An 11,294-nucleotide genomic window follows, 5' to 3' on the forward strand; every position below is an offset into this window, starting at 1 on the left:
TTTCACAGTATCCCCATGAGCATCTACTGTGTTGAATATCAATCAAGGCTAGTAACCCATAAAATCAACAATAAAAATTCTTTCACGCTCGACCCATTTAGATAATAATAAATTAAAAATAAGGTGCTTCATCCAGAACCAAGCACGACCAACCTACAAATTTAATAGCCGTAACCCACAAACCTAGTTGAGCAAACCAATCAATCAATCCCAGAGAACTCCAGGACTGGGTTCAATCAAGTCTAGAATAACAACTGTTCTGTTGTACGCATGTCATGATTAAATACTTAAAGCAAACCTCATCTGTTCAATTACTAGGCTGTGACCATCCAATAAGCGAATTAAGGTAACTGCTATCATATATATTTGCAGAAGCAACCGATGGAAAAACCTACATCATAAAAGCCTTCTCCCACGTATCTGGGGTCCATAACCATCCAAAAAACCACAAATAAAACTATAAGAAACCATAACAGCCCACTTTTTAAAAATAAAATTGCACAGGTTCTCAATACCAGAAAAAACAGAGCGAATTACTACCACCCTCTACATATTTTCCTTTCATTTCTTTTCCAAGTCCCAAGAGCAGAATAAAGCAGGTCCATCTCTAGAACTTTACAAGGTTATAACTCTAACAGCATTGTATTTGTAAATAGGAATCTACTGAAAGCAGAGTCAAGAGAAAGGCAGTCAAAGCAAGAAGCCGACAAATGTACTAAAAGTTACCCATTTAGATTCTGTAGCTGTTGTACCCTCCCACTCCAGAAGATCCATATCCTCCAAGTGGTTGTGTTGCCAAGGACGAAGAAGGGTAGGTTGTATTCCCTAACTGAGAGTAGGACCTCAAACTAGAATCCATCTTTCCATAACTGCTTGTGGTTGGTTCTTTGTGACCAGCAATAAATTCCTATACATAAATAACAGTCAAACAACATTTAGTAAGTGACCTCTTCAATGCTCTCCCCAAAGAACCAAATTCTAATGTCAAAAAACTAGAGAGCAGATATTGGCAGCCCAACTTTTGTTTATTAAACCCCCAATCAAAATGATGAAAATAAGTCAACTGTGTGGAATAAGTAAAAGTTGGGGTGCCAATAGCAGCTCTCTCATTTTTTTGCTAGAATTCTATTTTGGGTTTAAGATAGTTTAAGAGTCTAATCATAATAGTAAACAACCAGTGAATTTGTTTGAACGAGTGTTATAATGTTTTGTTATGTCAAGATAATAACTTGAGCCAAACCTTGGTAATGTTTGAATGGTGTGTTTCAATATTTAATTGGGGTGTGGTAAATAATTCGAGAAATTGAGGTGTACTAAGTAAAATTTGGGGTGCCAATAGTAGCTCTAAAAAACTATTGAGTACAGAATAAAGCCTCTTACATGAATAAGCTGTTGAGCTGTCTGAACCTGTGATGAAGTACCCTTAATTTCCACAACAATCTCATCAGGCAAACCCCTGCTCTCTTGAACTGTGAGGATAGCTCCACTGGTACGCCGAATATACCCAATATTTGCTCCTCCAATCCCAATTATATCCTCAGCATACGACAGTGGTATTTGCATTGTCTGTGTAATCTGATTTGAAAGAAGCAGTAGTTCAGAGATGACATTAGGGTAAAAACATGTTGTGCATAAACAAGCCAAAAATAAATAAATATAAGAATTGAGGCAAACAAAGCAACAATTTTGACCTTGCATTCACGAATCGAAATTTGAGAATTCATCTTACTTAACTGCAATTAGTCTTAGAGTATAATGACAATAAATGGAAATCAGATCAATGAATGTTGCTCCAAACCATTAAATGTGATATGTTGAACACAAATTTGACTATCTTCAACATAATAAATACACCAACCTGAGTAACTAAAGGAGCAGAGGAACGACCAAGTCCCGAAGAACGTAGTCCAGTAAGTGCAGGGTCTTGTCCATATAACGAAAGGCCTGAGTGTTGGATTTGTGGCTCCATCTGAGTATCACGATCAAGAAATAATGAGTCCCTCTTTAATGAAAGAGGATAATCACTAGTAATCCCGGTTTGAGAAGAAGTATGGAGTAAGGACTGTGTTTTATCAGCCCAGGAATCCACTGCACGGTCTTGAGAAACTGTTGCATTACCCTGAAAAATGAACCCACAACTGTCACCATCAGTATATCATAGTCATTAAAATACTAACTAATAGTTCTAGCTTGTACACAAACTTACACTCTTTTCAAATAAAGGAATGATACTATGATCAACCAAGAATTTTCGTAGGTGCCCCACTACTGCTTCGAGTGCCTTAAGAACCTTCAGAGATTCTCCTTGTATCTCTACGATTCTCTCGTCCGAGGTAGCATAAAAAGGCACTTCATCTAGCACAACAGAAATAAGTATTAAATTCAAGGTTCTTTTAAATAGAAGTGGAAAATTTCTTACTGAAAATATGATATAGAAATTAGTTATACAAAGTTACAGGCTTGGATATGTTTAAAGTTAACAAGCATTATCAACTATAAGGATAATCCTTCACTCATTCCCATTTTTTCAATTTAAAGAATTACGTCACCCAACTCGTAAGAGCTTGCAGTAATTAGTACCCAATGGGCCAAGTAAATACGACACATACATCTTAGCTAGCAGCTAGAAGATGGCTTAGCTATTATGGAATATCACTCTTACCTTAGGGGGCAATTGTTGTTATGGATCTTTCTTTGAGAGAGTTTTATTTAGAGAAAATAAAAATACTTAAGCTTTGTGAACCCATGACCCTTAGATTGATAACCTCCATGCGAGTTTTAAAAGGTTTATGTGAGGCATAAGCTCTAGCTAAGGCCCAAAAGTGGGGCATTGAGGAGCAGATTAAAGGATCAAATCTAATAAGCTCATGCACCAAGTGTGAGGTGCAGACCGCAACTACAGGCTCATACATATTGAAGACATGTTCCTCACACATGAACTGAAAAAAACTGAGACATAAAGTTATTCTACCATATTTTATACTATCATTTCACATAATATCTATAGGAAAGCATTTAAAGTCGCTATATAAAATTAAGGGTTTCTCTAAAATCATAACATCGATTTTCATGCCTTCGCATTACAAAGATCGTACTGTGCAAGCAACTTTAGAATTTCACTTTTGATCAGTTGTTTCATTTGATCAACTAATTAATATCCATAAATGTTTCAGGTCTAGTCCATGGAGTGATCCCCAAGATCTATTATGTAGCAATCATTTGGGTTGACTTGGTTTCTATTTACAAAAAATTTATTGCTCAGGAGTGACCTTTAGTTCTCTGTTATGGCATGATAGTATTTAGTGTGTGGGGGTGTGGGCATGTATGTGTTCTCTGTGTTTAGGAATTAGCAATCCGATTGCATAGCAAGAAATTCTAATTCCATAGAATTGCAAATTAATTAGAAGTTTTGAGATTCTACTTAAAGCAGCAAACTCTTCTATGTTCAAAAATCCCAAACAGCCATAATCCTACTTCTCCAACAATCAATCATTAACATTTAATCATCCAACCCTTGGCTAACCTAAGTAACTCCATATGACCATGTATTGTGAATATATAACACAAACCTAAGCCACGAGTTCAACCGATAATCCTATATTATCTGAATTAAAATATTAAATATCTTCTAGATTTTCTATGTGACAGATATTGTTTCAGCCCCTTTGGAATCGTATTCCAACCCTAGTTGAACCCCGTAATCATCTCAACCTTTAACCTATTTGAACCGCAACTGTAGCTCAAATTCCCATCTTCATTCAGCCTATATTTCTGTCCCTTGAATCCTAAATTATATTTCTAAACCTTCACTCAAAGTGGTCAAACCGCTAAACCCACACTAAAATTCCACTCTCACATTGCCATGATCTGAACTCAACTATTAAATACCAAAAAATTTTAAAGAGTAACACAACCATTCATTATCAAAACATAGTTATGGTTTGAAAAATACGTACAAGCAATCGAGACATATGAGCATGCATTCTTTTTGGGCCGGGATATTACCTACATCTGAATATTTGACCTAATGGGTGGGCTGCAAATTACAATTTCAATATCCTTATTCCTTAGAGAAAGAGAAAAGAACACAACGAGGATTTTCAATAGCAATATCAAGATTAAGGGAAAAACACGTAATGATCAGGAAGAAGGTTGTCTTAAGATAAAATAACTAACCTCCAATAATTCTCCATGACATAATTGTGAATATTGAACCACATGACAATTCTAATATATAAAATATAGAAGATTACAACCAAAAATAAATATAAATAAATAGAAGCATACCTCCAGACAGTACCCGAACAGAGGCACCAGTGCCCTCCTGTATTGACTTAATTAAAGAGCCCTGCTTTCCAATTAAATTTATGGCTTGAGATGATGCCACCAACAAACGAATTGAACAAGGTGCAACTCCAGCAGATGATGAACCCGTAGTACCATCACCTTCAGTCTCAGATAGTCCAGTAACACGTTTGAAAACTCTAAGCACAGCATTCATTGCAGGGGATATTGGAGCCTCTGGTTCTTCTTTTCCAGATATCAAGACCTTAATGAGAATTCACAGATAATTACCATAGAGGATAAAAATCTGTTGGAGCTAGTCATATGATTCATAACTCCATTGAAAATTGAAATACACTAACACCTCCATCACAAATTGTTTCAAAAGCAAAAAAAGAGTCATAATGATCTAAAAAATAGCTTCAATGTCATCATGAGAGTCATAGAGATGGGGTGTTCAAATGCATCGAGTGAACAAGGTTTAAAATATCATATCGATTGAATGTTTCAGTTAATGAAAAAACCAATACAGTTCCAGTTGATAGATTCCCGAAACATTCAATGTTTGGGGGTCAATGTTTCATATTGGTCTTGGCCAATACCAATATGTATCAACTGATACATTTCGATGTTTTAAACCATGCAATTGAATATAGAAATAGTCTTTAAATTATATATATATATATATATATATAGATGGTTTGAATACATACCATGAATAACAAATGCAACCACTGGTGAAAAAAATTGCTTTGATACAAGGTCAAGGGAACCAAATGGAAAGCTTTGGTACAAGATGAAAGAACTAAATGGGTGAATGGAAAGTCCAAAATGACGATGATTGTGGCAGAAAAGAAAGATATGAAAACACATGCCTTGACTAAAGATATCGCGCAAGATTTACTTGGAAGGCGAAATAGGATTCATATTGACAACCCCAATATTTTCCAAATACCAGGTTATGCCAACCATCTCATTGGGAAATTTGAGGATTTAGCATATCTTGTTGAGGCCTCACAAAATGAGCAGAAAGAGTACCGAGGACAAAACCAAACAATATTGTATCATAAAAAAGAAGTAGATGGAAACCATGCCATTTATACTCCAAATCTAAAAAATTCACGCAACAAGCAGAAAGAACAATGCTTATACATTTATCTAAATTCAGAATCGCTCCTAAATTACAAGAACAATTCCCACATCCTTTCCAAACTCCGAAGGTGAACCAATTGCCAAACAAATTGAGCCTTGGGGAATATTAATCCCTACTTACTCTTCCCTGTCATTAAATAACTTATCCTCTTTTTAAAATCACTCATAACAATCCCGAACTATATTTCTTAATAGAAGCCTCTTATTATAGCTTGATCCTTAGGGCTGTTTAGAAAAATTCAATTTTCGCCGAAGATGAACCAACTTTCAGTTTTGTTTTTTAGGAGGACCTGAAAGAGTGAAAGGAGTACACTAGAGATGGGACTTAGCACCAACAGAGTTCCCGGCCCCCACTCCTGGGTGCCAATTAAAAAACATTTTGATCCAAAACGTAGTGCAGCTTTCACCTATCGAGTGTTGACCTACCATCTAAGTGATAAATACAAGGATAAATCATAAATCAATTGTACTCTTGTTTCTTTGATCCAAGATGCATGAAGAGATTTTAGGGTTTTTTTTTTTTTTTTTTTTTTTTTGGAGATTATATTTAGGTGGGAATGGGATCCTAAATTGGGTGTGGGTGTGGGTGTGGGCTTGATCTTTTTTGGCCCCTCTTGGGAGCTTTTTCGCATGCAAGTGTTAGTGCTTCGGTGCTGCTTCTGTTCTCACTGTATTGTGTTTTTAGCTATAATCAAACCGTTGTACTTATCAAAATTAAAAAATAAAACGTACCCATTAAAGCTATTAATCTACTAAACAACTTTGGGGGCAAAAACCCTAAAATAATCAACAAAGATGAGCTAATAACTCACGATGCGATCAGCAGTACCAATAGCGCCTTCGAGGATGCGAATGCGAGCCCTCGTTTCCTCGCACATCTTCTTTATGAGTTCTCCCTTCCGACCTATAATGCTACCCACCTTCAGAACCGGCACGATAAGCCGGAAGACGCTGTCTCCGGGCCATCCCGGCCACTTTTTGTCGGCTGCCGTCGCCGCTGGAGTAGTATCCGCCGGAACTGCAGCCACCTCCATCTCTGTAGCTGAAGTCGATGACGGAGGAACTTCAGATGGAGGATCAGAATCTACGTTCTCTGTGTCAGATGTCTCCGGAAGAGGGTCAGATTCCGGCACCTCTGTGGCGCCGTTCTCGGCGGGCTCGGTGGCCATTTGAGAGAGAGAGAGAGAGAGAGAGAAAGAGAAAGAGAAAGATATGGAGAGTGGAGAAAGAAACCCTAGTTTCTTGTGAGTCGTGAGTTGTGAGAGATACTTTCTTACCTACGTTAAGTACGTTGGTTGTCAAAAATTGTGACGTCAGCTTAGAATCTGAGCCATCGGTTCGGATTTTAGCAATCGTATGATGATACAACTTGCTTTTCTTGACTTCATGGCTTGCAGGTGACAAGTGGGTTTTAAATTGAATCATAATAATCGGATTATCCCACGTGTCATACTCAATCGACTCTCTGGACGTGACAAATTTGAGAGTCACAGATCTATATGCCTCGGGATACACAATGTCACTTCCCTGTAAAAGTTTGTATCCAAAGGCTTCCAAATTTGTGGCACCACGGGGTAGTCAGATTATCATGATTTGAAATTGTCCCAATCCTTTTATCCACTAAATAGCGAATAAAGGGTCTGATTAGTAAATTGAAAATTTTTTAAAAAATAGGAGTCGCCACTTAATATAGGTCTACGAATCATAGATAATTCCAAAATGGATCGAATTAGTCCACAAGTAAGAAAATAGGTAAAGGATTAGATTACGGGTTACGAAAGGTATTAAACAGTAAATCCGCCCGATCGATATGATCAGTCTCTATTACGATCCAAACTATCCTATGGTCAACAAGTAAAAAAAACTAAAGTCAAATTAGGGTCCCATCATCATCAATTTATATCAAATGTGCTAAATAAATCTCACGATTAAAATTTTTCTAAATATTACATAATTCCTCGAAATCTGCATAGTGGAATCCCACGATTAATAAGGCTTACGTGGCACCAAAAATTAGTGGATTAGTTCGGTCATATTTTTAAAAGTATGAAATCGATTTTTAATGTCACGTACACAAAAATTAGTGAGTCGACTCACATACCCATTTTATAGAAAAATTCGATTTAAAACTCCCAATGTACACAAAATCAGTGAATTGACTCATTGATAACAAACTTCCTACATGCACAAAAAAATAGGTGAAATTTTAATCAAAGAACTTTGATTTTTTGAATCGTCACGTGTACCAAAATCAATAAGTTAGCCCACACATTTTAATCAAAGAAATTTGATTTTTTAAATTATCACATGCACCAAAATCAGCATGTTAACCTACACATTTTAATCAAAGAAATTTGATTTTTTGAATCGCCACGTATACCAAAATTAACAAGTTAGCCCACACATTTTAATCAAAGGAATTTGATTTTTTGAATCGTCACTTACACCAAAATCAATGAATTAACCTACACATCTTAATCAAAGAAATTTGATTTTTTGAATTGTCACGTGCACAAAAATCAGTGAGTTAACCCACATATCTTAATCAAAGAAATTTGATTTTTTGAATCGTCACATGCATTAAAATTAGCGAGTTAGCCCACACATTTTAATCAAAGAAATTTGATTTTTTGAATCGCCACGTGCACCAAAATCAATGAGTTAACCGATAATTTTATCAATCAATGAGTTGATCCATTAACATCACAAAATCAATGAGTCAACCCGATTAAATTGTCAATCAATGAGTTGATCCATTAACATCACAAAATCAGTAATTTTATCCGATTAAAAATCAATGAGTTGATTCTCTAATTTTATATAAAAATTAACTCAATCGATCTATCAACTTTAAAAATCAATGAATCGATCCACTAATATTTCGAAAACCCAAAGATTGTTATTAATGTCACGTATACCAAAAATCTGTGAATCAAATCGAATACCTAAAAAATTAAGTAATCAAAAATAAATAAATAAAAATTATATTCACCGAATAATTGCTTAGATTCCTTCAAAAAGAACCTTGAGATATCGTGTGACGCCAAAGAATGTAGGAAGAAGATGATGACTGCTATGGGATGTCAAATAAATCAGAGAGGGAATGTTTTCGCCAAGTAAGGACGTCAAATAAAGAGAGAAGTTGTTGTTATTCTTTATGGAGAGAAAGGGTGTGTAGACACCCCATTTTCGCACTCGCCTGATTAATCAACTCGTCAACCTGATTAATCAACTCGTCAACCTGATTGTGATAGTTTCCAATGATGGATGAATATTCCAATGTTTTTGTTTGTTACTAGATATGTTTTAGAAATTCAGATGAGATATCTCAAGCGAACAAAACTTTAGAAATCACGCTACGCTAAGAAAATATGACTCAAAAATATAGAAATCATTATTTTTAAACAAAAAGAAGTTTTACAAGAAAAATCAATAAAAATGATCAAATTACCAAAATACCCCTAACATCAAAACATCTTTAGACCTACATTACGCTTAGGAAAACACTTTTAAACACATAAAATAACAAACTAAAATCAAATAAACTATTTCATCAATTTTCACAAAATTTGATAAAATTACGAAAATGTCATTCATAGGATCCACGATCATTTCACACCAAAAATTCATAAATAACACAAACTGATACTCCCATTGAATTCCTTACGAAAAATCAATTCCAAAACATCTTAAAACGTCGAAAATGACCTCGAAACGTACAAATCCTCTTCGAGGGCAAAATGATAATTTTCCAACCCTAAAAATTCAAAATTTTGAAATTAATAATTAAAACATTAATTAACGCAAGGTAAAATTTAATAAATTGAATTAAAATTTTTAAATAATTAAAACCAATTAATTAAGCCCATGGGCCAAATTTTAAATAGTAACCCATTTAAGTAGGGGCCCAGGCACTTGACATTTATTAAAAAATCCCTCCATCTGGAGGTCCAAAGAATTAAATATATAATTAGGGGGTTCTCCAAAAAACTTAAAAAATATTCTTTCATTGTACGTAAGAATTAAAACCCTAATTAAACAACTTAATCTTATCTAAAAGAAATCAAGTCAAACTAAAAAGTTTCCAAAAAAATATATAAATAAGATCCTCCACAACCCAATCTCACAGGTCAAAATAAACCTTAGGAAAAAGAGGTCAGAAACACCCCCCAACCTTCCTAAAACCCTAAATGTGAAGTCCCAACTCCCTACCTAACATCCTAAATCCCAGTTTTTGCTCAAAAAATACCTAAAAACCTTCCAAAAAATATCTAAAAAAATTAAAAAATACTTAAATTTAGGAGGAGGATACCTCAACTTGGAGATCAGAAACAAATTTAGTGAAAAAGAAAAAGTAAGAAAACTCATACGAAGATGCTCTCCGCCAGCTCTAAGGGAACCAGTTGTCGCAATCAACTAGGTATTATTTTTATTTATTTATTTTTAAGTTTGTTTAGCAATGTAATTTTTTTGAGAAAAAGTAGAGATCAGTGATTGCTCGGGGGGGTTGGTGCCTAACACCTTCCAACCCCGTAACGTGATCCCCGACTCGTTCTTTTTTTGTAGATCAATATTTTTATCTATTCAGAATCAATATTCGGTTCTTAGACCATAATAATTAGGTAGCGACTCCTAAATCCCAAACTCCAAAAAAAAAACGGATCCGCAACCCGCTAATCGAGGGTACTTTCAAGATGTTGGAGAGAAGACGTGAGAAAGAAAATAGGGCAACGAGAAGAAGGCTATGATGGGCTGTAAAACGTGGGAGAGATGTCGTGATAGGGTCTATTTCTGATAGGGGGATAAAGTGGGGCTGTTGAGAACATTAATGGTTGAAACCAGAGACATTTTTTGGGGTTGTTTGAATAGTTAAAAAGATGATGTAATGAAGAAGCGGGGGCTGCTGTTTGGATACTAATGAAGAGAAGGAAGAAAGGAAAAGGAGGTGACGCTATGAGGGCTGAATTGAGTAATGAGAATGAAGAGAGGGACTGCTATTTGGCAGCAAACGGGGTACTGCAGTGGGATGCAATATGCTATAATAGTGAGGGCCTTGGTGCAACAAGAAGTTAGGGAGATGAAGTGCAGTCAAAATATGATTGCAGCAAAAACGTTGTGGTCAATGGAGGATAATAAAGGAATAACAAGAGACGTTGGTGAAGGTGAGGATTGGGAGAGTTGTAGGATAGAACGTGAGAGAGAGAGAAGAGTTGAGATGTGCTAGGACCTAAGATGAAGCTCATAGAGGGATGATTATGGAGGGCTATTGTAGTGGAGTTGTGGAGAAGAAGAAGGCAGGGAAAATGTGAAAACGTCAACCTTCAATACTTTAGCCCATGCTCCACATTGGTTGTTCTTCACGTGTGGTTGTCTTCACTAATACTTTAGAATGAGAAACATTTGAACGACTTCCTCTTTGAATGAATTCCCTTAGATTTGCTATTTTGAAATTCCCTTATCTTCTTCCCCCTTTTTAAATGGATCAATCGAACTTTTATATGTACCACTCCACACCTACACAATGGAAAGATGGGTTGGCTGGACAATTACAGGGATGTGGGAGAGGGGTAAGGGAGACGTGGGATGATGGGAGTAATGGAGAAGAGTTGGTTTTCGTTGGAGAAGAAGATGTGGAAGAGATGTTGGGTAGAGAATACGCGGTCAAAAAATGTAGGTTTGCCCTTTTTTTTATTTTCTTTTTATTTTTAAACACACTCATTTTTTAAAGAATGGGGGTGGTGATCCCACGCTACTCACTTCATTAATGGTCTATTGTCGATGAGTTGCCATTAGTTTCGTCAGATTAGTTGATTTTGATTAATTTTTTTATTTGAGTTTAAATTTTGATTGGTTGATTC

The 11,294-nt window shown here is 35.7% G+C and overlaps 1 protein-coding gene across 1 annotated transcript; it reads right to left on the reverse strand.

Moving 5' to 3' along the window:
• Positions 1 to 452: 452 nt before the first annotated feature.
• Positions 453 to 6,695, reverse strand: PEP (RNA-binding KH domain-containing protein). The gene is made up of 6 exons (XM_086455189.1): positions 6,249 to 6,695; positions 4,288 to 4,549; positions 2,207 to 2,355; positions 1,859 to 2,119; positions 1,381 to 1,575; positions 453 to 907 (listed from the first exon to the last, which is right to left on the reverse strand). Exons 1-6 carry the CDS (start codon positions 6,603 to 6,605, stop codon positions 731 to 733), a joined length of 1,401 nt encoding a protein of 466 aa, XP_086311315.1. The 5' UTR covers positions 6,606 to 6,695; the 3' UTR covers positions 453 to 730.
• Positions 6,696 to 11,294: the final 4,599 nt, after the last annotated feature.

This window comes from Akebia trifoliata, chromosome 10, assembly GCF_017979445.1.
Source record: "Akebia trifoliata isolate Shusen 1 chromosome 10, ASM1797944v1, whole genome shotgun sequence".
In the NCBI taxonomy this organism is placed as follows: Eukaryota; Viridiplantae; Streptophyta; class Magnoliopsida; order Ranunculales; family Lardizabalaceae; genus Akebia; species Akebia trifoliata.

Coding starts and splice junctions, on each gene's coding strand:
- PEP (XM_086455189.1), bottom strand. CDS start 6,605: ATGGCCACCGAGCCCGCCGAGAACGGCGCCACAGAGGTGCCGGAATCT. Junction 2,120..2,206: donor TTCCTTTATTTGAAAAGAGT/GTAAGTTTGTGT, acceptor TTCATTTTTCAG/GGTAATGCAACAGTTTCTCA. Junction 908..1,380: donor CAGCTCAACAGCTTATTCAT/GTAAGAGGCTTT, acceptor ATTTATGTATAG/GAATTTATTGCTGGTCACAA.